The sequence below is a fragment of the Prionailurus viverrinus genome, chromosome B1 (assembly GCF_022837055.1).
Source record: "Prionailurus viverrinus isolate Anna chromosome B1, UM_Priviv_1.0, whole genome shotgun sequence".
NCBI classification, from domain to species: Eukaryota; Metazoa; Chordata; class Mammalia; order Carnivora; family Felidae; genus Prionailurus; species Prionailurus viverrinus.
In genome coordinates this window covers 32238203-32266007 of record NC_062564.1, presented here as the reverse complement: position 1 = coordinate 32266007, position 27805 = coordinate 32238203, and the positions used below count along the sequence as shown (strand labels likewise).

At 42.2% G+C, this 27805-nt stretch overlaps 1 protein-coding gene across 1 annotated transcript in view; it reads right to left on the bottom strand.

The window, feature by feature from the left end:
* Positions 1-4091: 4091 nt before the first annotated feature.
* Positions 4092-27805, bottom strand: part of EBF2 (EBF transcription factor 2) — a 195860-nt gene continuing 172146 nt past the window's right edge. The window contains exons 11-16 of the mRNA XM_047857489.1: positions 22309-22397; positions 20988-21053; positions 20727-20904; positions 18896-19081; positions 9743-9910; positions 4092-5029 (exon numbers count right to left, since the gene is read on the bottom strand). Of these exons, the coding sequence (XP_047713445.1) occupies positions 4998-5029; positions 9743-9910; positions 18896-19081; positions 20727-20904; positions 20988-21053; positions 22309-22397 (719 nt within the window). The 3' untranslated portion in view covers positions 4092-4997. The remainder of the gene's footprint in view (positions 5030-9742; positions 9911-18895; positions 19082-20726; positions 20905-20987; positions 21054-22308; positions 22398-27805) is intronic.

The following is a 27805-nucleotide window of genomic DNA, read 5'->3' as shown; positions in this document are numbered from 1 at the left end:
ACCAGGATTATTGCGACTTCCTCCTAATTTGCAGGAGTCATTTAAAAACACTTATCAGCGGGCATGGCATAGGTACTGATCAGTCAGTATGGACACCTGCCGTAGGCACCAATACAGCACACAGGTGCATATGAGCCATCTTTCATCCCTCGCCTGCTTGGACTCCTTGCCTCCAGTAACCACTTGCTCCAATCCATAATCCACACTGTAGTTACTGTCATTTTTCTATAGTTTAAAGTGTATCGGGTCACTCCTTGACTCAAGTTCCTGTAAGAGTTTTCCGTGACCTGCTGCACAGTCCTGGGGATGAAATCCAAACTCTCTGGCATGGTCTCCAAGATCCTTTAGGACCTTGCTTCCACTTCATTCATAAAGTCTCACATTCACTGCCCCACAGCCACTCTGAACTTGCAGTTTGGTGAATGCCCTAAAAGCTCTTTGCCATTCAAGAGTGGGATCGACAAGTCAAGTGTCATATCTGGAACAGAAATGGAATGCACATTTCCCTAAAAGTTCCCGATTCTGGTTCTGGAATTACATCATGAAAATCCACATGGGATAAGTTCCAGGGCCAAGGGGTCAAGCAACTGACCCAAGAGGCTACCAGCCAGAGAGGTCTCTTCTCTCTTGCTTTCTTTCCATTTTGAGATTTCTATATTTATTAAGCAACCAGCCACTTTACATCATAGACACACTTCATCTTTTTTTTTTTTTTTATTAATTGACTGACAAGATCGTCCCTAAGGATTGGCTCTCAAAGTGATGCTATTTCCTACCATTTGTGACAGATCAGCTACCTCTCCCACATGGAAAGGCAGAGCTGCCTCTGGGGATCAAAATTCAGTGTGTTCGTTCACTAATTTAACAAGTATTTGTTGGGCACCTCAGGCACTGAGCTCAGTGCTCCACATAAAGTGTTGAGAGAGAGATGACCCCTGTTCTTATGAGCCTTCAGCCTAAAGTAGACAACAAATGAATCCAAATCATGACAAGGACACAAGCAGAGTTCAGTTAAAGAGAGTAAGTGGGAAACCTGCATGATCAGAGGTCGGCCAAGGCCTCCATGAGCACAGGATACTTGATCTCAGGCCTGAAGGACGACAAGACACCAGGCTGCAAAGAGCAAGATCTTCCCCGTGAGAAGATCAAGGGCAAGCACGGTCAAGGCAGAGAGATAGTCTTCACAGAGAAAATCAAAACTGAGGTGACTTTCTCAGATTAGTGCTTAGAGATACCATCTCATCCACGCATGCAAGGAACGCGGTTTACGTGGTTTCAAGAAACTATACCCTTGTAGACAGAAAGGAGATAATCCAATCATGAGTATGCTTGTGAACAGTCTGCTTGAAAATGACATTGAGGAGCACATTCACCTAAATGTGCTTTGTGAATTTCCCTTTACATGTCTCTGTTTGTGACAGCCTTCCATCTGCAGCATTCACTATCAACCTCTGCCACAAAATTCCTACCATTCTTTGAAGGCCCTTTCAGCCCTGCCTCCCCCCATAGAACCTTCTCTGACCACTCCAACCCTCTGTGATTGCTGTCTTCTCCGAGTTCCTGCAGCCCTTCTATATTCCTGTATGAGCTATTCTCTATGGATTATTTCCTTCCAGGGGCATGCACCTTGCTCTCTTCCTATGACTTTAGACTGGCCTCAAGCCTTTGTGCCCAGCCTCCAAATCTTGACCCAGTGTCTGATGGGTCAGTTATAACATTTGTTCAACATGCAGTTTCAAACTTAAGTAGACCACCCACCTACCTCAAGAATTCCATACAGCCAAAGTCCAACCCAGGAAGTAGGATCCTTCTGAGTTTTTATGAAGGAATTTGACCAGATGGATACATAAATAAATGCGTACAGAAAAATGACCTAAAGTCACACATATTCTCTCCTGCAAGTGAGAACCTCAGAACGCTTTCCATGTAAGCAAAAGCTGTAGTAAGATTTCCTCAACCAGAGCTCAGGGACTAATAGTTATGAGAAAATCCCCAAACATAAGAACAAATCCCAAACTATTTTTTTTTTTTTTGCACTTCAGGGGGAAAAAAAAGGCAAAGTTCCAATCATTTTTACAGTACAAAAATTTTATTTTTTGTTAGGATAATTTAAAGTTTAAAACTGAAGTAGACGTATTCATTTTACAAACAAGATATTCTTTAATAAGTAAGACCATTAAAAACAGTAAACAAAAAAGCTGTCTTTACAAAAAGCTCTGTGCATAGCAACTTTATACTGTATATAACTGACAAAGCAAAACGATAAAAGGAAACTATACAGTGTGAAAATGAGACCTTACTGTACAAAAGGTAGAGAAGATAATGGTTTTTAAACCATGCATATTGAAATGTGCAAAGAAAAACTGGAAAAAATATGATGCTATAACAAAAAAAATGAGATAAATAACGAAGTAAATTGTCCCTTTACATGGAAAATCTTACACAGCTCCTCTTACAAAGATAGGATAGAATTTGTAGTTACCTATAGAAATACTCGTATTCCAAGTGGCACAAAAGTAACCTGGGACCGGAATGACTCAACAGCAAGACTGAAGAGGAGAGAGTAGCTTTGTTTTTAATTTATTAGTACACTAAAAATAATCCGTACACACATTTGTACAATTAAATAGATCTGTCGCTGCCAAGGTTCTAGCTGAATGGTCAAGGATGTCTGGTATTTAGTTACACACATTTTTCGGTGTCAAGCTATCAACAAATTCTACACTCATTTTGAAGACAGTACTCCGCTCATCTTCATGCAAGAGCAAAATTCACAGATTCTAAAAGCAATGCTACTTAAAAAAACATTTCCTTATGTTGGATTGGCTCGAATCCAGGTCTAAACACGCTTAGTTTTGTTCTGCCTTCACTTTTGGACGGTGGTGTTTGTATTCCACACACTCTTCCTCTTCGATCAGAATTTTCACAGGGAACTTTCTCTGGTGCGTTCCCTATGTTTTGGTGCTGTAAGCCCTGACTATGAAGGACTGTCAGCAGTAATTATAAGCATGCCAGGTTTCTAGAATCTTGGATTCTCATGTGCATAGAAATAATATTTGGGTCATATTGAGTAATTCCAGAATGGATTGAAGGCAGGTAAGACCATTGGGGGCTGGACAGCTGTGGGCAGGTATCAGTGGGGCAAACAGAAGGGAGGTGGGATTTGTGAAGTCACCTAAAATTGGCTCAGATGCACTGAAGATGTGTTTCCATGAGAGCTGCAACAATTTCTGATGTTAGAACCCCAGACCGAAATCTGTATACAGACTGTACCGTGGTACCAATGAGGCAACGAGGAGAACCCTGGCCTAGAAAAAATGACGTCCTTACCGGAAATCCAAACGAGTCTAGATACATCTTCAGGATCACACAGACTTTCAGGACTCAGCCACTGTTAGCCGCTCCTGCAAAGTTTCCCTAAGAGCTAGTCCCAGAACTAGGAAGAGTCCATTGCAGACCTGGGTACCCGTGCTGTTTCAGCACAGAGGCCCCTAGTCTCTGACCCTGCTAAGAATCTGGGTATCTATCTTTTTGAACATTAGGAGAGGGATTTAGGGCTTTTAACATTCCTCTTCCACACAACCATCCCATTCTTGTCTGGAAACTGTGTCAAGTTAGATACAGATTTTTTCAAGAAAGTTGAATGCCATGAAAGGGGAAAGCTGCAGAGAGAAGAAAGGACACGGACATTCTAAGACTAGTGCTTACGAGTCCAAGAAACAGGATCATCTTCCTTAAACCCTGTCTCTGAAGTTCCGTGGAGCTCATAACCTCTGTGCTCAGCCAGGTAACCAACAAGGAGGGGGCATGTGGCTCTATCAAGGGAGAATTCCAAAGGGGCCACTTGGTTGGGAAAGTCACATGGCTTTGGCTCCTCTTTAAGGCGAGACACGTCTTGCTCCGGGATGCAAAGCCTGGGACACACTAAAACATGGGAATTTTCCACGCTGCTTGGAGGAGAGTGTTGAAAGCCAATATAAATCTTTCAAACATTCACAAAGAGTGAATACCAAAAGGGACATGTAGACTATTTAGCAAGTGGACGGAGCTGGGAATGAGTGGATGACTTTGAGTATTTGTGTACGTGCATGGACTGAATCTTTGCTTCTGCCTTGGGCTCTTCTGTAGGAATCTGTGGAAGGTACGCGTTCTTGCCCATGGGTCAATAAAATGATGGGAAAAGTGGGGGCGGGGATGCAGGAGGGGGGATAAAAGTCTAGTAAGTAACTGCAGGAATAATCACACACCTTTTAAACTCATTACTACTTGTTTGCATCATTTTCATTTTACATCAGGAAGAGAAATTCCTCTCTCTTCCAAAAAGGTCTTAATTTCTACCTCTACTTACAATAAGTTACACGTTTATTTATTTAAATAATTGTAAAACATTTTAAAATTTTTCCCTTTTTTGTTTTTTTTTTGTTTTTGTTTTGTTTTGTTTTTTAAAGAGATTAAACTATAAGCAAACACACATACAACATTTCATCATTCAGTTCAGGTTTCGTTTAAGAATGTCTTCCATGCTGGTACCCTGTTGTGTTCAATTTTTTTTTTTTTCTGCATAAACTAAATTGGTATCTGAAAGGCTTCATAGAAAATAGAAACTTTCAACTTTTTTTTTTTCCTACAAAGAAAAACAAATAGTATCCAAAATATTAAGCATGAATTGTTTGCCAATTTTTTTTTCTTAAATATTTTACAAACATAGGAAGGTGGTTCTCATAATGTTCATAACAAAGAATTGCATTTCTGCTCTTAGCACTGACTACGTCAATGACATCTTTTGTCCTTGTCGCCAAGAGGGTCAGTTTGTGTAGCCACCATGAGAGCTATCCAGGAAGCGGGAGGCCAGGTGAGATGCAGCTCCTTGCACACCCAAATCTGTCCGTCATGTTCGTTCTGGGGCACGACTCTCCCCAAAGAGCTCATAGTGCTTTCTTCAGTATTGGTCCATCAGAGTAAGTAGTTTTGTGCTATAAGAAAGCAGTTCCTCTTCTTTACATCGGGGGCACGACAAGTCCAGTCATGGCTGCAAGGAAAGAGTGGCACAGAAATGAGACTCAGAGATGTTGACACTCGTGTCTATAACCCGGAGTGAGGGGCGGGGGGGTGGGACTGACAGAGTCTGGTACAATCCGGGGAGACGGTGCACTGATACGGGAAACCATTTTCTCCAGGTCTGGTCTAGCAGACAGCCCGGTCAGAGGCACCGAAGCCTTACGGAATCACTGACATATACACAAGGCTTGTTGAAGTTTTGTTGGGAGGCCAGGAGCTATGTTTTGTCTTGTTGTGTATCAACGGGTTGTATTCTTGACAGAACAGAGGTAAACATGTAAACTAAATACTCACATCCTTGCGTTATATTCATTTTGTAGCATCAGACTACAAAGAAGATTGTATGGTCTCAAATCAGTTGGAATAGGAAAGAAAGCTCCAGGTGCTGAGCCTATAGCGTCACTCACCGGGTGTCGTTTATGACCAGTAGGGCTTTCTATCCATCCTAGGTTTCTATCCATTCTAGCTGAAATGTGATGAGTTTTTTTCTTGTTTTTTTCTAACTAGCTCATCTTCCTTTGGTGCTTACTGCTGATACGCGATGCTCGTTCACTAACAAAATGCCGATCCCCTGGAATAGAAGACTTAATTGTGTTCCTAATCTGGGAGTCACCCGATCCCCACTCTTCAGCCCCTAGCCAAGTGTGGTGCTCAAGGTCTCCTCCATCTAGTGAGGAGGACACACACGATACCTGTTGGGGGCATCGGGTTCAAGGCTTCCCCTTGATATGGGAAACAATGCAGCCTCTGCACAATGTGGAAAAGTCACACGGCAAAATGCACCCTCTGACCTTGGCTTTCGGGTGATGAACCCATTCTTGGGAATCAGCAGAGCAGCTTCCTTGCCTCAAACCTGAAAACCCTATCTAGAACTTGATCCTTTGAGTTTTATTGTCTCTGTCTCATCTAGAGCTCACCGGATACATAGAAGCATTTTGCTGAGTGGTGCTGACCAAGCTTCTAAGCAAATGGCCGAGATTCTTCCTGCTTCCCCCAACACCACCCCTCTTCCCTCCTCCCCTCCTCTTCCTCCCCCGCCCCTCCCTCTGCCCCTTCTCTCCGTGCCAGCTAGTCTGCTCGGGCAAAATTGTCAGCCGCCTATTTCCCTGCCCATACAGCCTTTATTGAATGTTTGTGAGATCTGGATTAAGGTCTTACACAGCTAGCAAAGCCTTAATTATTTTTGCCTGTATTACTATATATTGAATCGATGTAACTTTTCAATAAAGGCAGTTCAATTCTGGACACTCCCTGATGATTTGGAGACATAGCAACCCTGGTAATTATCCCAGAGTGTAGGAGGTTTTTTATTTTATTTTATTTCTTTTCCTGGAGGGAGCTGGAAAATGAATCAGGCACATAGTGCATAATATTATCTCGACAATCTATACTCATCACTGCAAATGCCTGATAAATGAGGTAGAAGCTGGGAGAGTGAACACTACACGTATAACTCTCTGGCAGTGGGATTCTGGCTCACGTTTTCAACTTTAACTTGTCCGTTACACTTAAAACTCATCAGCCCCTTCCTTTTTCTGGGTCCTCGGGGAGTTACCCAAGCTGCTTAGGGCAGAGCCGCTCAAAGAAGAAGATCCACTGCCTGCAGGAAGAACAACAGATCTCACATATTTTCCTTCTTCCTACTCTCACCTCGGGCACCGGGTGGGCTGGATCTCCGCTACACGGTGACCCTGACTTTTTGCTTATAGAAACCATCGCCAACAGACAGAAAGCAGACGTTAAGTGGAGAAAAAGTAAGCATGCTCACTGTCGCGAGGGGAGCGTGCTTAAAACCGCACTTTGTTCAATTTCTCTCTGCCTTTGGCGTTTTCCAGGAAAGCAATAATCTCCCTTTGGTCCAGGTGGAAAGCAGGTATGGGCGAAGGGTGAAGAGAGGAACTGCACTATGCCTGTCCCCGGGGAGCCAGTGGGCTGTCGCAGCACAGGCTCTGGAATCCAAACGTCTGAGGTCACCTTGCTTGTGTGGCCTTGGGAAAAACGACTTGACTGAGAACGGTGATAATGGTACGACCTTCCCTTTTTGGTCACATGTGCGGCTTGGGCAAGGTAATCCGTGTAAAGCGTTTGGGTCACTGTCTTGCACGTGGTGCTCAAAAACGGCAAGCCTCAGAGACGGCTGGTTGCACGTGACCTCGGCAGATGATTGAGCCCCTCTCATCTTACGGACCAGCCTGTGACCACCCAGGCACCTCCGACCACACTCTTACTCTCCCGCCGTCTGTCTCTAGAGAGACGCGGCTTCGTGCTGATCGCCCCGGCACTCCCAAGACTCCTTCGCTCGGGGACTGTGGCTGGCTCGTTTGAAGCCAGCTTGTTTTCTCCTTCTAGGCATCAGCGGGACACCTGGTAGCATTGGACCTTGAAGTTCTAGTCACCTGATGCCAAATGAGGAGAAGTGGGAGTCTGCACTCCTAATTTAGGCACGGCTCTCCCCCTCCACCTCCTCCCTACTGTCTTCCTTCTTCTTCAGGCTCAAATTGCCAGAGGAATTTAGAGGGAACTGTAGGGTTCCCAAAGAGGCTTGGGACATTTCAGCGATTCTATAGAAAGGAGACTAGATCCCAGAGCCTGTGCCTACGCGCAACTGATAAAATCGTCACTCCTGCTGACATGGAACGTGTGGCTCAGACTGAGACTAGACTCCTCAGTCTAATTATTCTGACCTGTGGGGGACCAGAAGCTCACATGGCTGAGGACCCTAGGGAGGGTCTTCTGGCGACTGCTGTCCCTGCAGAGAAACCCCACTATGACTGCACAGACCCTTCCAGCATTTGGGGCCAACTCAACTCTGAACGGGTCACACCACAGCTAGACTTAGGCAAGCAGCCACAGGCAGGGGGTAGATTCCGGGTCATGGGAGCCGGTGTAAGATCTGTCCCGGCATTCCTGAGGGCCAAAAGCCAGGCAGGGCCCATCGTTGAGTATCTTCTGCCCAGAAGATCTGAGGCAACCAGCTCAACTCGCCCAGCTGAGTGCACGCGCAAGAGAGATAAAGGAGGAAGGGCAAGTGGAAGTGAAGTCGTACTTTTCCTCTTCGAAGTGAAGCTGGAAATGTTGGCAAGGGTTGCCTGCAAGGAGGAAAGGGCTGCATCCCTCCCGACTTCCTCCTACACCTGCACTCCTTCTTAGCCTTTCGGGGGGCCCTCGCTCTACATTTCCCCAGCGAGAACTGTGTGGCCCCCCGACTTGGTTAAGGGACGTGACTAAAATCACAGCACTTAGAAAGGGGAGACATCATCACCGACGCCGGCAGCAGAAAGGAAAGATACACCAAATATTCGACAACCGTATCCACTTCCCGGTCTCGAGATGAGGCCATTCATAGAAAACGTTCTGAGCATATCCCCCAAGGACGGGATGGAAACCACTGGTTGTTGAGGAGAGACCAGGCAGGTAGTGACACTGAGCCGCGGGCTGAGCCTCTTTCTCTATGGATCAGGCATCTAGATTAGAACCAAACAGATCTATATTGTCCCCCTCAAATATACAGATGTTTCCAACTACTCACACGTTGGATGGCATGTTTCCCAGCTGCTTGTCTCGTTGAAAGTGAAAGAATTTTCAGGGACCTCTTCTTAGGGCTGAGCTTCCAGTTCTCGTTTCACAGTTTGTCTGTCCAGTCACTGGACTTTGAGGAGACACCACTGTCTCTTATGGTAGAATGGGACAGGAACCTACCGTGCCTCCCAGAGCTCTGCTCGGCCACAACTGGCAGATGAACCCTCACAGGTGACCCAGAGGGTCAGGAATCTACGCATAATCATAAAGCTACTAGGCAGATGCCGTCCTGGGGACGGCACAGGTCATCTGAGGTTCTGCTGAGCTCAGAGGCTCTGATCCATAAGGGGCTAACCAAACCTCTGCCCTGCTCGGTTTTAGCCAATGCCGCTAGTCGTGAATGTTTTCATGTCAAGACATGAAAAAGAGCCTAAAAATAATGTGGGTCGTCAGGATCCATGGTGTTCAGCAGGTTCCAATTTGCTCTTTTGCCATCAGCTGGCTCCCATTCACAGCGAGATGATTAGATTCTCGTGCACTCATCACATTTGTGTAATGTTATGTCATACTCTATTTTCAGACATTGCTCAAAAATGGGTTGGATGGGCGATATTCATTTTTGTTCTTAGACGGTGTATGTCTTTTTTCTTTCTTTCTTTCCTGCCCCACCCCTGATCAGGCACCTGCTATCAATCTGACTGGCATGTAACCAGAACTCTCACAATGGGCTGGTTGCTCCCAATGGATCCTGTCCATTTGTGCCATGGGAATATGTATGCAGTGTAGACGGCAAGACAGGTAAGCAGCAATCACCATACGGTATCTGATGTGGCAACGAGGCACCTTCTGGGAAACGGTGACATGGCCCTGTGGAAACCAAAGGTCTGGGGAGTCCAGACACTCCCGGAGGGTGTATATGGCTCTATCATAGTTAACTCTGTGACCTCGAAGAGCTGTCCGACTTCTCTCTTTTCCTCCATCTTGCTCTTGGATGGAGTACAAGCTCAGTTGTACAAGCCATCTGTGACCCATGGTGAAAACACCAAAGCACCTCTTTGTAGGTACATGGTTAAAGATGGGGAATGATGCTGTGCTGTTTGCTCTTACTCTGCTGGCTCTGTGGCCCATCTAATCATGGCGGTACCAAAGTGGTACCTTTGCTTACCTCTGAATCCATTTCCATTGCCACTGGAGCAGGCAGGTGAAGGGGAGCCTTGTGGCCTGATGACAGGGGCAAAGGCACTCTTCTGTTTGACAGCAGGAAAAACTGAAGAGGAAAATGGAAGGATGGAGGACGTGCTAGAAGATCCAACAGTAGGACTTGATGACATGACTGGAAAGCAAAGGCACAATCCTCTTAGGAAGGGACAAACCTAGGAATGAAGTCCTTTCTTCAGGACATACAACCAACACACATTACTCATTGGTTCCAGGCATTGTCCCAGATTCTGGGGATTCAAAATAAAGTAGAATGCAACAATGTCCCCGCCTTGCCCAGTGGAGGGAACACACAGACAAAACAATGAACAGGTTCACAGTCCTACTGGAGGAACATACATGATGCTAAGGAGACTCAGCAGACAGAGTCCTCTTCTGCCAGGGAGTCAGGAAGACAGCAGCAGGAGGTAATATGATGATAGGTCTTTGCTCATGACTAGAAGCTTGACAAGAGAACACTAAGACCAACATCGGCAAAATCATCAAATCTACTCAAGAATGGAAACCTCTTTTTCACCCTAAAAAGAAGTCCTGGCTGGGAGCTCTGCATTTCCCTGGTAATTCTCAGTGCTCCAGAGGTTTCATCTACAGGGTTAACATCTCTGAGAGTACCATCTCTATGGGCCACTGCCTCATTAAATGTAAACGTTTATTAACATCTAGGAGATTACCTCCCTCTCTCTCTCTCTCTCTCTCTCTACTTTCAAAGCCCCTGGGAAATGAAGTTGCAAGTTAGGCCCCTCTGATGTAATGTGTAGAAAAAAAAACACCAATATTAACACTAAAATTACTTAAAGGAAGCCAAAAGCTAAGTGTTGTAATTTCCAAGAACAATAAAGGCAATTTCCACAATGAAATGCCCTACCTCTTAATGTCAGATACTCCACCAAGTTACATCATACAAGAAGATAATTTTATCTTTTCTCTTCAACTAGCTCAAGTAAGGGGTAATCTCCAGTTCACAAGGGTAAAATTGGCAGATACAGCATCTTGGAGAATAAGGTCAAGTTCCAGGGACTCATTTCAGCACCGTCTCCAGAATTCTGAACTGTCCTATGAGGTGGTGAAGGAATTACTGAAACCTAATGGTCAAGGCTAGGAGTGCTAACTTCTGCTTCGTATCTTCAGTGGCCCAGCTACCCAACAAAGTAAACTTTGAAAGTGAGGACATGTATGTGACTTATGGTTCAAAGACCAAGTACAGGGTGAATTGAAGGTCAACTGTTCTGATGTCCTCTGTAAGACTCCATTCCCGTTTCTTGTCTCTCCATATTTTCTACCTCCATATGAAGATACTCTTTGGGCTATGGTCACACAATTACATATATAAAATCACCATATAGCATCCCTGCAATATGATGTCTTTTATAGCTAAACTACAAACCAAAGACCTCAAAAAAAGAGCTTTATCTAAAAACTGCTCATCCTTATGTAGTCCTGATTTAAGCGCAGAAAGACGCATCTGAGTACACGTCTGTCTTTCCGCAAGTAATAGGAATCAAGAGAAAAAATTGGAAAGGAGGATGAAGTCTTGGAAGAATCTCACATCATACTTGAAGATTAAACTGAAGAAAAAATTGGACTAATTCACTATTATTACAGAATAGGACACAGGGCTAACCATTGGGAGTGGATTGTATTCATACTCTCAAGCAAAATCTCCTCTTCCAGCATTGGCTTTCACATCAATAAAATGAAGTCGGGGACCTTTCCCCTTTCTGGAAGGCACACAATTAGAGGCCAAAGAAAAGCTGAGACTCCGGAGGCCCTGATTCCGATCACAGTCCAATCTCCACCACTCCATGTGAACCATGCAGGCACCAAGATGGCGCCTTGACTTCTGAGTCTGCAAAAGCACCACCTCTCCTCCCACACCATGATAGAGGAGGGTTTTTATAACATTAGGCACACATATACACCCTTGATTCCATTTATATTCAGCATCTGATTCTCTTTTACAAATACCTCTTTTCTAAACAACAGATCTCAAGCTAAAGTAGATTCATTAGGTCAAATGTGGCTGCCTCTCCATGAAAGAGTCGCCTCAAACTTCACTAAGTAACATGCAACAATTGTTGCAGAGTTGAATAAGCACAGTTATAATATGCCCAATTAAAATACCTTTTAGGAAATTTTTGTGAAATGCTAAATACCCAACTTAATTTAAAATTTAATGCAACTATAACAAAAATCCCAAGAGGAATTTTAATTTGTTTATGTCCACAAACCCAATCGTTATGTTTATCTACTTAAAAAACAACAACCCTATAAGAGCCAGAAAGTTCTGTTAATACTTCAAAAGTACTAAGAAAGCATTTATCTTAACAGATATTGAATCTTAGGAAAAATCTACATCAATGAAGTCAGTGTTATATGAGTGTAGAAACAGGCAGACAAATCCTTGGAGAAAATAGAGGCCAGAAACAGACCTGGATATATATGAGAACTGAAACTTAATAAAGGCGACATTTCAAATTAATGGGGACATAAATGCATGGGAACAATATACAAGCCCCCCAGAGACAAAATTTAAAGTGCTTCCTCGTGTTAAACACTAAAGTAATGTAAGTGGATTAATGAGTTATTTGCTAAAACAAAATTATAAAGGCGCTAGTAGAAAAATTAGGAAGGTTATATAATCTACATAATCCTTTCAACCTCAAAGCCTAAACAGAACATCACGGAACAGATTTGCCCCATGACGCAAAACTTCCTTAACACGCAGAGAAAAGGCAAATGACAAATTAGGAAAAATCTTTATCATAATTATTTAGATATGTTCTTATCCTCAATAGCTAATAGGCTGTTATAAATCAATTAGAAAACAGAAAAACATCCCAATGAGGAAAATGGGCAAAGGATCGGAAAAGCAAAGTCACAAACATGAGTGAGACATGAGTGAAAATGACCAAAAGACTTTCATAGGCCTAAAACATGTTCAAACTGATTAGTAATCGAATGCAAATTAGAACAGTCATGAGAGGTTACTTTCCACTTTACCAAACTGCCAAAGATTAAGGAGAAAGGAACAGGGCAGGGAAACACTCTTCCTTTATTAAGGGAAGGTTTCATCTCTCTGGGGGGACTTTGGCAATGTGTATTTAAAATCAAAGTATTTTTCTGTCTCTGTCCCAAAAATAAATAAATGTTGAAAAAAAAAAAATTAAAAAAAAAAAAAAAAAAAAAGGGGCGCCTGGGTGGCGCAGTCGGTTAAGCGTCCGACTTCAGCCAGGTCGCGATCTCACGGTCCGTGAGTTCGAGCTCCGCGTCGGGCTCTGGGCTGATGGCTGGGAGCCTGGAGCCTGTTTCCGATTCTGTGTCTCCCTCTCTCTCTGCCCCTCCCCTGTTCATGCTCTGTCTCTCTCTGTCCCAAAAATAAATAAATGTTGAAAAAAAAAAATTTTTTTTTTAAAAATAAAATCAAAGTATTTTAAAATGTGCCTATTTTTTAACCCAGCAATTTAATTTTGAGAAGTTAATCCCAAGGAGATAATCATAAATTTGCAAAAAAAAAAAAAAATCGATCCAAGGGCATTTTTATAATTGTGAAAAATTGGGAAATAATGGAAATGACCAAGCAACGGGGTAAACGATATTAAGTCTATAAAATAGAATGCTACGCAAATATTAAAGCTAATGTTGGAGAAGAATATTTGCCGACATGGAAAGATATGCCTCCTCAGATGAATAGGACAAATTACATCATAACATATACATCAAACCCAATTTCATTTTTTTAATGATTAACTTTTTTTTAATTTTAGAGAGAGGGAGCATGTGAGCAGGGGAGAGGAGCAGAGGGAGAGGGAGAGAGAATCTTTTAATTTTTTTTTAACGTTTGTTTATTTTTGATGCGGAGACAGAGTGTGAGCCGGGGAAGGGCAGAGAGAGAGGGAGCCAGAATCTGAAGCAGGTTCCAGGTTCCAAGCTCTGAGCTGTCAGCACAGAGCCCAACGCCGGGCTCGAATTGATGAACTGTGAGATCATGACCTGAGCACAAGTTGGACGTTTAACCAACTGAGCCACCCAGGAGCCCCGAGAGAGAGAGAGAGAGAGAGAGAGAGAGAATCTTAAGCAGGCTCCATGCTTAACACGGAGCTCAATCCCATGACCCTGGGTTCATGACCTGACAAATCAAGACCCTAACAAATCAAGAGTCAGGCCTTCAACCATCTGAGCAACCCGGGGGCCCCAACCCAATTTTCTTTTCTTTTTATTTAAAAAAAAAAATTTTTTTTTCAACGTTTATTTTTGGGACAGAGAGAGACAGAGCATGAACGGGGGAGGGGCAGAGAGAGAGGGAGACACAGAATCGGAAACAGGCTCCAGGCTCTGAGCCATCAGCCCAGAGCCTGACGCGGGGCTCGAACTCACGGACCGCGAGATCGTGACCTGGCTGAAGTCGGACGCTCAACCGACTGCGCCACCCAGGCGCCCCTCAATTTTATTTTCTAAGAACACGTACAAAGCAAAAATTTAGAAGGATGCGATATACATCAAAACTTTTAACAATGTTATCTCTGGCCGATGGATTATGAATGTTCTTAAATTTATTCCTTCAACTTCTTCATATTTTCAAAATCTTCTATGATGAACATGCATTAATTTTGATGTAGCAGAAACCAATAAAAGCTGTTAAAAGAAACAAATGGAAAATCTCCTTTTTTTTTTTTTTTTTTTTTGGTTAAAAATTATATAATCCTTAGCACTAGGCCTAATAGCTTTCCTGGCTGTTAATGCTCCTCTTTGATTTAAGGCTTTACTACCTGTAAACAAGGTTGCCTGTTAACGTTTCTGCTACAAAAAAAGCAGACACTGATAAATTTTCAAAATCCCGGGAAAAGCTTATTGATTATAGTGAACTTCGCAAGGCAAACATCACTCCTTCTGTCTGTTCTCCATTCTCAGGACCCAGGTCTGCATCATTGACAGATTTTATGGAGCCTAGCTTCCAATCTGTGACTTTGATAATTTTGCCACTTTTCTTTTACTCCCTCTTTCATTGATCCCCTGGCAGAATTCCATTTGTTGTGCATCAGAGAAGACACTGCAATTTTCAAAATGTATCTATCCATGACTAGAAGGCTATCCTTTAAAAGCTAACGGCGGTTGTCCCTGCACGGAAATAAAGCGTGTCATTTCTCTTTTCCTTTTTACATATACTTGCTTTTCAAATTGTGTATAATGAGAATGTTACTATTGTAACAGGGTTTCTTTTTCCTTCCCGGAGTAAAAGACAATAGAAATATGTCAAAATGTTAACAAGGTTGTTTTTTATGGTGGGAGTACGCTTTCTTTTTGAAACTACTTCCATATGTTCTAAATTTCCTATAATAATCATTTAATACTCTACCATAGAAAATGTCTTGATATCTGTTGTTGAAAACACAAAAATATTGCGCCCCAGGGCCCAGGCGAAAACTATGTAAATGAAGTAGGAGTCCCTGAGCACGGGTTGGATTTCTGCCCGTATAGATTCTGCCCCAATCTTTGGAATTGCTCGATGGCTACCCTGCTTTGGAAGAAGTGGTCCCACAAGCGTCGCAAGCCTGTTGAGTGGACCATCTTTGGGGACACCAGCGGGCGCCATTTTAGGAAAGCTGATCACATCCACTTGCAACTGAGAATTTCTCTGGACAACTCTCTCTCTATGGATAGAGGCCAAAGTAAAGGCAAGTCCGTCTGGCCCCCAAATCTCTGTGAACATGGGGAGTTAAGGAAAAACCACTTTTCTTCTTACAAGGATTGATTGGCCTGCATAGGCCCAGCTGGATCTCACCGGGCACATATCCTCCTTTGCATCGAGCCATTGCATTTGTTGGCGCTAAGGGGTCTGTCGGCATTTCATTATAACCCCCTATTGTCAGGGGTTTAGAATTCAGCCATAAAAACCTGCACTGAGCTGGAACTTGGCACACATGCTACCGCCAGGAAGTGAAGTTTGTATGTGAAATTGAAAAAACATCTGTCCGGCCATTTTTGAAGCAGTGTGAGAGCGAAAGCAGTGAAGACGCAGGTTTTTGATACTCTGCGATGGACATCATGCAAATCAACTTGACCGAGAGGCTTGGCTTTTTATTTATTTATTTTCTTAACGTCTCTGGCAAGTGATTGCTCCGGGGCAGGGCCCGGCTGCATCAGCATCGCTTAAAAAAGAAAACAAAAAATCATAGACTGGAGTTTTCAGACACAAGCAAGTGAATTGACAAAATGGTTTCCCCTGGGCTGTTTTTTATATTTCCCAGAGAAGTTAAGACTTAGCTGGCTAGAAATACAGGTCAGATGCTATTGTAATGAACTCCATGGGGTATTCAGTATTTTTGCAGTAGGGGGTTTTATTGTAATGAATGCACTGCTTGGAATCCATTCTCGGTTTGCAACTGCTTCGGACCCTCCTTCAGAAAATAGAGATCACACAGACCCAGGAGGAGCAAGGAGAAGGTTCTCTGTTGTGTGTCCCTACTCCCGTTGGGCAGGGTGCCTCTTTCTGGTCTTTATAAGCCATCTTGTTTTAATGGGTGATTTGAAGAATTGGGTGTTATCATTTTTCTTGTGGCAGTGGGATCGAATGATCAAGAAAGGATAGTGGAAGGAAGTTGTCACTGCTGCAGTGGGAAAGGAAGCTCCCGACCAAATGAATTAGCTAATAAGAAACAAGCAATTACCCAGTGGGCATATTCATTTAGCTGTTCCTCTCTGTCACTCTCTATCTCTATCCCTATCTTTCTCTGTCCCTCTCTGTGTCTCTGTCTCTTTCTGTCCCTCTCTCTCTCTCTCTCTCTATATATATATATATATGTCTCCCTGCCTCTATCTCTCTCTCTCATCCCTACTCATCCACCCCTGCCTTTCTTTTGGTCTCTCTCCCTCCTCACCACACTACATACTATATTATTATATTGACCATTGTTGAGCTACAAAAATGACAATTAATATGGTTCAGCTTTATACATGGATTTTTATTGATAAATGTATGTTGAACATATGAACCTATTTGGGGGAAAAAAGTAATTTCATGCTGTTTGGTCTAATAATGTATTATAAATACAAAAAGTATTTCCTACAGTATTGAATAATTTTAGAACATGGTATTCTGAACCTGGTGACATATTTCTAGTCCTATTTTTATGATTTATTGGCTACAAGTCCTTGAGTAAGTCATTTAATATCCCTTGATAACTTAAAGGGAAAATGATAATAATAATTACAATCATAGCCATGGCATAAATTGTTGTGGGGATCCCACTGGGGTCTATATGTGAACATGCTTTTTAGACTGTAAAGTGGAACGCGGTTGTGAGTTACTCTTGTTGTCACCATTATTATGTGACATTCTTTACACAATGGCTCTCTTGCCTTTGTATCGCTTGTAGGGGCTATTGGAGATGTGGTCCCTTCTACACAGTGATGCATGGGAGATATCTGTCCAAGATCTCAGCAACAGAAAAATCAGGTTTCTTCAGAGCTCCCCCCCGCCCCACACCAAGAAATGTGTGGACACAAAATCTTATGACAAGTAACGTTTCTCTCTTTGCTTTCCCATCTTGTAAGCCTCCGAACCAAGTTTATGGCTCTCTTGAATAGACTGAAGAGCATCCAGGTTAGTCCTTGGACTCGTCTAATTTTCCTATCCATATTTTTTAATTTTATCTCAGTTTCTTATAGTTATTATTTTACACTTTCAAAGCACTCATCTCACTATTAATATCCCCCCGAAATATTTTTGGAAGACGATAAGGTAAAAACAAGTAAAGAACTAAACAAATCAAGAAAGCGATAGTTTGTTTATCTAGACCGCCATGATCTATCCATATTTTTAAATTTTATCTCAGTTTCTGGAGGTCATTATTTTATACTTTCAAAGCATTCATCTCACTATTAATATCCCCCCAAATATTTTTGGAAGAAGATAAGGTAAAAACAAGTAAAGAACTAAACAAATCAAGAAAGCGATAGTTTGTTTATCTAGACCGCCATGATCGAATTGATCCAGGCCATTGGACATGACAGACACAGAACTCATGTCTTTACAGCAGTACGATTTTAGTTGTAGTAGAAGAACCAACCTCTAGTCTCTCTGCTACTTGGTTACTACGTCCTTATCACACTGAGTAGACTGTTGAAGGTAATGAATTGAACAGATAACACAGAAATAACTCATGGGTGTGTGTCCACAGAGAACCACAAGGCTGTGAAAGGCAGCCTCCAGATCCTTGGCATGTCACAGCCTGAGCTGTGTGCTGCCCTTGACTTGCCCTTGGCCCTGGCCTGGGGGAACCATTCTGGTGAACAGAGGGCCTGCTGTAGAGCCTTGCAATTGGAGCCAGAATTTCAAGAACATTCCACTCGCTCACACAGACTCTCCATGGCGGCTTCTCCCCTGGCCTGAAGTATCCCCCAGGCAGGTCTGAAGAACACATATTCTCTCAGGTTGCTTAGCCCGCGAAGCAACCCAAAAGAGTTTTCACGACCCCCTAGGACATCTAGCTAGCCCATAATAGGATTAAGAGATCCGTCTCACAACACTCTCTCATGAGCAGCTAAATTCCATCTCTCGGAAGGTACGTAAGGAGGAGAGGGCCATGTAACAAAGCAACATGGGAGCATGGTGTGATACACAAATCAACCAAACCACAAATTCCGTGTTCATATGATGGCCCGGCTCTATCCTCGCTGTGTGATCTCGGATAAGTCAACTGCTGTGCGCCTGAACCTCCTCACCCACAACAAGGAGGAAGTTCTTATAAGGATTAAATAAAACATTACATCCCAAAGTGCCTAATTGAGAGTGTGCATAATGGTAGCTGAAATGGAATCTCAATTCCCCTCTCCTGTCCATATGAGCCGCATTGCCCTTTCTTTGCAAAAAGCAAGTATCTTCCCTCTTTGTCTTTCCTTCAGAAGGCTTTGAGCAACCAAGTGCACCAAAGTCCAACCAACGGCGAAGAGCAGAGGGCAGGAAGGACATTTCCTCGGGAAACTGGGTTCCTCCTCCACGAGTCAGTCAGATGTAGGGATGCAACTCTCCCTCAAAAGGGTGAACAGTAAAGCCCAGGGACAGAGAGACAGGGAGAGCCGGACAGAGGGAAGGGGCACTTACTTCCATACGGGGAGCCTGTGGGGGAGCCGTTTAGAAATCCTGGTGACCCGGGGACGCCCAGGTTGGCCATGGGGACGTTGCTGTAGCCGTTCATGCTGTTACTGGAGGTGCTGTAGTTAGACTGCTGGGGGGTGGAGCTGGAAGAGTAGCCCCGCGGAGAGATGCTGCTTGTGTTGCGGATGTACCCTGGACAGCAAGGAGAAAGCCCAGGTAAAGGAACCGGCACACGCAGCCAGCACAGGCCAAACATGGCGGCGTGGGCCCACGTGGCCCCCAGATGGCAGAAACCCCCCCAGAGCCACCCTTGGGCAGGGTGGAATGTCTGCACTTTGTCTTCAGCCTTCTATCCTCCTCTCCCTTCCCCATCCTACAACCAGGCCATGTCCCTGACAGCCCCTCCTTCCTCTTGGTCCCCCTTTGCAGTCAACATCTCCGGCTCAGACCGAGGAGTAGTGACTAGCGGTTGGGTGCAGTGACAGCTCCCAAATCATCCTTCACGTCAAGTCCTGTGAGATCTCCAGGGTGTCACTGAGGAAGGCATTCTGGGGTCAAGTTGTGTACTGTAGCTATCCCTTGTCTTTTCGCGTATGTGGGGCCTAGAGAATAAGCAAACCAGTTTACATCCGCTAACCTAGTGTTTCCCAAATTTAACACACCACAGTATCTTTCCCGGGAGCGGTGGGCAAAAGGGATCCTGATCACCTCCCAAGGGCCACCAGGACTCTGCAGATCATAGCTTTGGGAACGTGAGTTCAAGGTTGTTACCATGCCCTGGGTGGGAGTGGGGAACATCTTCATTTAAAAATTGCTGTTAAATTCATCTAAATGTGCCATTCTTTGGCCAAAGACTTGGAAGCATCCGCCATCGAGTGCAGGGAGATCAGGTCTGTGGGAGGGATGGGAAGGGATGGCAGGGTTCTCATACTTCTGAAACCCCAGCACAGAGACATCACCTAACCTATCCTGAAATAATCCATTTTGGATAACAGTCTCTAAAGCTATGTAAAAATGACCCAAATCAGAGAAGGAGGAGGAGGAGGAGGAGGAGGAGGAGGAGAAAAAGAAGAAGAAGAAGAAGAAGAAGAAGAAGGAGAGGAAGAAGAAGAAGGCTATAATACGTCCACACCCACCCTTCTATAAGAAAAACGCAGCCTGGGCATGAAAATGAGGCATTGCCTTCCGATGGATGAATGAAATTGGAAACAAAGCTATCCCAAAGTTAGGGACATGATTAGGAAATTTATTCCTTTTAAAACATGATTTGTGATAAATGTAGCACCTTAATAAAATCGACCTCGGTGACAAAAATCTTTACACGATATACTTCAGGTGTAGAAAGCACTGTTAACTAGAGAATGTGCTGCTATGTATTTGTATATGAGATAATACACACATAGAAGTCACCAAATAAAGCCAAGCCACTCACCCTTGGCTCCTAGGAAGAGAGGGTTGTGCATAATAAATAAACGATAATGGCAATGACTCAGCCTCCTTTCACTATTCGAGCTGATGATCCCAAGAGCAGAAGTGCACATTTGAGTCAAAGAGTACCTGTAAGTCTAGTTTCAGGAAGCCGAAACCATTCTAAATAAGTAACAGTCCCTCCTAACCTTAAATATCTTCAATTAAGGGGATTCAACCCGGGACCTAAAAAGCCCCAAATCTAACAAAACATCACCTATCATGTTGAGATAATCCAATATGTGATCGGGAAGGGGGGGACACGCTTTTCTGATGGTACATGAATCAAGCTTCACCTCCCTCCACTCACGCAGAACCAACGTTTTAAATGGAGAAGGCGCTTGAAGCCTGCCTCCGGGAAAGGCTGTACCTTGATTATTTCCCTGTGTTGACTCTGAGATGCTGACGCCAAGCTGGCTGCCGTACGAATTGATGCCCATCATGCCACCGTGAGCCGGAGAGCTGGAGAGAGCTGGGATCTGGCTGGGATTCCTGGGGACGCTGTACAGGGCTTCCGCGATGTCTGCGGCCCGCTTCAAAATGATGTCCTACAGAATGGCAGGTTGAGGTGAGTGTTTTTATTCAACACAAAGACTCAAGCTCTACCGAGTGTAAGAGGTCAACGTCTAACCTGGTTATTGTGTGGTGTGCCATAGAGGGCCTCCACCAGATCCGCAGCTCTTTTCAACAGCATTTCCTAGGAAAAGGGAAGAAAGGGTAAGGGATGAGCGAAAGTAACCCCCCCCCCCCAGTGGCAAACACAAAGGAAAATTATGCATAAAAATCAAAAGTCCAGACATCCTCCCTGAAATATAAGTCACTGGCTAAGGGGTCCTGTATAATTGGTGTGACAGGCAGAATATACCTGTACGTATAAATCCCGCTATAAATATGTATCTACACGGAATCCATCTAGATAAAACGGTTCCATACATGATTGCACTACCAAAACCAAAACGCGACCAGATTCAAGGTGGAGCTGGTTAAAATTAATAAGGTCTGGGAAGTGCCATTAAAAACTTTCAGACCATTCCATTTATAAGATCTGGTACTCTAATTAACCAGAAATTCTTCAAATGATTGACTGGCCTGAGTTTAGCTGCTTGCCAAGGAGTTGTCCGTAATACTGAAATGATCTTGGCAGGGCCTTCTGCAAAATTTTATTCTAATAAAGATGAATTCTTTCAATAATATTTCCCCCTGTTCACTTTAACCAGAGAGAATTAGTAATCAGTAATCCCTTTCGTCTCATTTTGTCTTTTCCACCTCCTGCTTTGAACAGCCTCTTAAATTGCTATTAACCTACTTTCCAGATATCATCTAATTTAATGGTGGGGCTGGGGATTTTTCCAAGAGGAGAAATAAAGGTGTGATGGAGAAGCGAATGTGGTACTTGAATTTTACTCACAGTACAGAGAAGAGAACACGGCATATTATAACGTGTGTACTCAAAATGCGAGTAGAGACGTTAAAGTTGAATAATGTCTCCTTAATTGAATGTCTAATAAATTAATGTGCTTTTCAATACGGAAAGCTAAAATAATGGGCCAAGTTCATGACATAATTGTCCATAAGCAAGTTCACTTAAAAGTGATTCATTTCACAGAAATTTTACATGAAGGCATTTTTCACTTCACAAAATACCCACATACGGGGTGGTGCCTCTATGAATAGCTGATTGTGGGTTAATGTGCCCTTCCAACTATGGGCACATAAAATTAGACTGAAACACAAAAAAGGGAGGACTTACATTTTTAAGCAATTATACAATTATTTATTTTCATAAAGTTGGCAATGTTTTATAAGCTGGATACTTGTAGTGTATCTGTTTTTGAGGACAAAATTTTCAGATTTCATATTCCCTCAGGTATTAATTTTCTGGATTCATCTAAGTTTGCTGAAATCCTACAATAAGGTTTTCACCTGTCAACTTCCAAAGCATTTTTTTTTACCTTAGCTAATCTCTCTGGGTCTCCAGGATGCCTTGGAATGACTTTCTGCAGTCTTTGGAAACCGTAGTCTATGGTGGGTTCATTTAATGCTGAAAAATAAAAGTCCTCTTTTTGAGTATGTTTCATGGTCATAAAGCAGAGCTTCTCAGTAAGTCTTCCACCCGCAAAGAGAAAGGTTCTGGTATTATCTGAGAATCGATACATAATAGATACAATTCATTAAGGAATTTTTTGCTGTTGACATTGGTTAATTCACATTTGTAAGTTTGGAATTCACGGTAGTTTAGTGTCTTTGCATTCAAACGATATTTCAGAATTTCGGGATTATTACATTTACTTTACCATTCTGCCTTAAGTGCATACAACTTCTCATTCTCCGCTCACTCGCAAATAACCAGAAATATTACACAATCGACCATCTCCCCGTTTTCTACAAAGACAATAAACTACCCTTACATGCTTTTTCTCTTCCCCCCTCTTCCGTTTCCCAAGTATACCTTTATCATCTATTAATTCTCCTAATTATCAGCTTTTCTTATTCTCCTAAATATTTCCATTCATACATATACAAACCTTCTGTGAATTTATTCTCCCAAAGCCCTGTTCTTATGCAATACACTTTCAGAATTTCCCATTACATTTTGCTACACGTACATTCGTATGCTGTCAGGCTCCACCATATGCTGAAAGTCCCATAGAATCAGGACACATGCTTTGCTTTGCCACCGTGTTCTCATTGTCGAAGACAGTGCCCGGCACATAGTAGGCACTTGGCATCAGCAATTTGTAAAATGAATGAGGGACAGAGTGAATGAATGACACATCTCCCCATTTCTACCATGCTAAAGAATTTTTGGAGCGGATTCCCTTATCCTTTCTCCTTCTTCCTGTCTTCTTTGAGTTCTTATAAGTCTGTTGTTTAAATTTTGTAGTTTCAAAATTAATGCATGATCAAAGTAAAGAAAAAAGATGCCAAGAATAAAAAAGTAATCACCCGCACTCCCATTAGGCAGCAGTAAACACAGGAGGGTGTACTTCCTTTTTTAATCTTCCTTTTTGCACATATGTTTTATGAATATTTGTTGCTATTATTCTAAATATCAAAGCAACACCTTTGGTTCAAAAGAATTATTCAAAAAATTTAAATGCGGAAATAAAAAATACAATCATCCATAATCTCACCATTTTAGAGATGAGCTAGGTTAGCATTTTTGCTCATATCCCTACAGATCTAAACACACACGCATACTTAAAATTATTCACACTGTTACATAACCTACTTTTTATCAATTTAGCAACATATCAAACTTTTCCCCAGCTTATTCAATATTCTTTTATAACATTATTTAAAATTCCTGCATATTTTTCCATGTCATGGCCTATAATTTATTTAAATGGCTTCCTAACGTTTGCCATTTAACGTGATCCTTAATTTCTCACTATTATAAAAATCAGAGCCATAATTATCCGCTGTGTATAGTTTTAATGATTTCAATTGGATAATTCCAAGAATTAGAATTACTGGACCAAAACTATGATTTATGTTTAAGGCCTTCCACACATCCTGCCGAACTCTTCTCAGAAGACTGTACAAATTTGTATTCCCTCCAGCGGTGCATGTGGTCACTTTAACGTCTATTTCGTCATTCATCAGTGAAACTGAAGAGCTTTTTCTTATACTTGCTGATCATTTTAATTTTTTTCTTTTATGAACTGCTTATTGATTCTTTCCATAGTCCTTTCAATTGGGGATTAGTCTTTTTCTTTTTTTTTTTACTTGTAAAAACACTTTATGTATAAATATTTTTAACACTCTGAATGTCCCCATGCTATAATATCATATCCCAGTTTGTCCTCAGGTATTATATGTAAAAAGATCATCCCAATTCCATGATAAGTACACACACACACACACACACACACACACACGCAATGCGTGTGGTATTTGCATATACATATACAAACATATATGAATTCTCTTTCTTCTTCTTTTTTCCCAGGTCCACCAATAAAATGTGTACTGCTCATCATCTAGGTAATATGTTTTTTGTTTTTTGGTCTGTATTTCACTTGTTATCATTTTTCTTGTCAATACGATTACTCCCTCATCACATTTTCTAGGAGTTTTACTAGTGCCTAGAAACACTTTTGGTTTTTATGTGTCTGTGCAGGCAGCGTGCAGGGAGTGGGTGGTCGTATATGGCCTAGTCATTAAGAGATTCCTCTTTAGAGTCAAATGGATCTTGGGTTTGAATTTCAGCTCCACCGTTAATTTCTCTAAGCCTCTGTTTAAAATCCATCTCATGGGTTTACTGTCAAAATTAAAGAAAACCATTTATATAATGTCCCAGCTCAGTTCTTGGCCCAGAAAAGTTCTTAACCAAGGGCGGCTATCTGTTATTTTGTAACCAAACCCCTGACAGATGTCATTAATGTTTTCTGTTCATTCTTAGGACCATCCATTCATGGCATCAACAGATGAGGATCATTTTGTCTGTATATTAATTCCAACTAGTTCTCTTAATCTCATTCTCATGTTAGCTAAAATGTCCCAAATGGTCTAAAAATGAGGATGATTGTGGAAATTCTTGCTTGTTTTTCTCCGAATGGGAATGACATTGACATTTCACCATCAAATTATTTATTATGTTTCAATAAGGGTTTTTTATCAGGACTTTTTAGAATTCGAGGAAATTATAATCATGAATTTTCTCATTTGACAAGTATATATTATATTTGATAAGAGATTTCCCAATTTGTCACAATTAAGTGTTTCGTCACGGATATGGTATATTTCTGAATACAGTTTGTTAATATTTTCCTAAGATTCCTGCTGTGAGGATTAAATCATTTAACTATTGAGAATAGTGCCTAGCACATACTAATCATTCAACAAGTAGTAGTTACTATTACCGTTGCTGGGGGTTTATGTATCCATATTAATAATTGGGATTGTGTGCTTGGTATTGTCCAGCTTCTGGTTGATTTGTGTTTTATACGAGCTTTGAAAAATAAATTGAGAAGCTCTCTGTATTTCATCCTATGCTTTGTAAAATTTATACGGCATGGATATTCTCTCTTGACTAAAAGTCTGGAAGAACCCTGTGAGATTTCTCTCATTAAAGTCACCAATAACATTTTAACCAAACCAAGAGGAACTTTGCCATTCTTCTTTTTTTATATATATATTCTTTGAGAGAGAGAGACAGAGAGAGCACATAGGGAGGGAGGCAAAGGGAAAGGGAGAGAGAGAGAATCCCAAGCAGTCTCCACACCCAGCGCTGACTGGGTGAGTTCTCCACATGGGATTCTATCCCACGATCCTGGGATCATGACCAAAGCCAAAGTCAAGAGTTGGGCACTCAACTGACTGAGCCACCCAGGCACCCCGGAACTTTTCCACTCATATGATAAAGACGAGTTAGCATTTGACACTGGAAATACTCTCCCCTTGGAAATTCTTCCACCCATCGCCTTTCCTGAAAGTGCACTGCCTGTTTCACTCTACCTCCTTAGTCACGCCATCTCAGGCCACTTTGAGGACTGCTCTTCCTCCATCTTGTAAATGCTATTGCTCCCCATGACTGTTGCCAAGCCAGTCTTCTGTTTGGCTATACATTCTCCCTCAACCACCTCATCAGTGCCCCCATGATTTCCATGTCAAGCTACATGCCGACTGTCACAAACCTTTGTCTCTAGTCAAGAGAGCTTGCCTAAGATTCTGCCTTATCACTCCAAGTATTGGCTGGAAATTTCCACGGGATAGCCCATAGACTCCTCCCACTTAAGATACCCCAAGCCGATGTGGCTTTCTGTGAATTGTCATGTCCATTAGGTTGCCAATCAGAAACCTTAGATTCGTTCTTTATTTCTCAATATCATTTGTATTCTTCTAGACAATTCATGCATTTCATCACGATTTTAAATGTTTTAGCACAGATTCTACACAGTATATTTAGAATTTCTAAACATGGGGCTTAGTCCCACACCGTGAGATCATGACCATGAGATCATGACCTGAGCCAAAATCAAGAGTCAGCATTTAACCGACTTGATCCACCCAGGTGCCCCATGAATAGTCATATTTCTAATTCTGTCTTCCTTTTGTTCCAAAGAAAATATCCGAGACGCTTGGCTGTTAGTTAATTATTTATTCCAGCTAATTGCATTGGATTCTAAAAGGTGGCGTGCAGAATATCTGTCTTTTGGAATTTAAGTTTTTTCTGAATTAATACATATTAGTTTTGTCTGTGTTCCATGGGTAATGCTTCAAGTATATTATTTAATATATCTTTTTTATCATATTATTTAACATATTCTATATATAATTGCTACTATAAATTTGTCCTTCCACATTCTCCATGTATTTCTGATAGTTTTTTAATGGCTATATTTCTCTCTAGTAATGAGAAAGATACACATCCTATTTTAACTTAAAACAGTGCTTTTAGGGCCACCTGGGTGGCTCAGTCGGTTAAGCGTCCAACTTCAGCTCAGGTCACGATCTCGCGGTTCGTGAGTCCGAGCCCCGTGTCGGGCTCTGTGCTGACAGCTCAGAGCCTGGAGCCTGTTTTGGGTTCTGCGTCTCCCTCTCTCTCTCTCAAAAATAAATAAATATTTTAAAAAAATTTTTAAAAACAGTGCTTTTAGGTTTCTCTGAAAATCTTTTTTTCTAACTATTTGAGTCCGGTAAGCCCCTCCACATGGAAGGAATTTGGTCCACCCTTAATTTCTCTACCTCATACTTTCTACATTTTGATTGTTCGGTTGTCATCTTCAGCTAATATTACTATCGTTAGACGTTCTATGATCCGTCTCTTTTAGACTAATTTTCACATTGACATTAGGCTTTGCCATTACATTGACAATAATTGAAATACTCTAACTGCTTTCTCTCTTGTGATACCATAACTTTTCCATCCTTACGTTTTTCACTGGTTCAATTCCCCAGCAGTCAGGTTACAGCAGTAAGAAGAGCTGAATTCTATCCAAGCCCCTGCAATGAGACAGTATCATTTTGTCTCCCTCATATGTAAATGACAACTTCTCTGGATGTAGCACTGCTGGGTACCCTGGTCTCCATTCAAGATCAAGTTTCTGCTTGTGTTGCTTGTTCTTACCCTTTGGGTAGGGGGTCAGAGGAGGCCTGGAGGGGAATGACGGGTGCAGCTTTCTACACATCCTCCAACGTAACCCTGTTTGCACACACCAGCACACAATTTCTGGCATATTGATGACACCAAACTGGCTTCAAACACGAAGACTAGAGTTCCCTTATTTTTGTTGTTGTTGTTGTCGTCGTCTTCTTGAAAATATCCTCTGATATTTTCCGGGGCTGAGGGCAGATTAAACACTTGGACTCACATTACCATTTTATCCAGAACCACATGTGAGAAAACCTGTGTGTATAATTAGAATCCTTCCATAAACCTTTTTTTTTCCCACTTAGCATTAAAACGTCAGCAGTTTCTGAATCCTTTTTCTTTAATAACAGTAT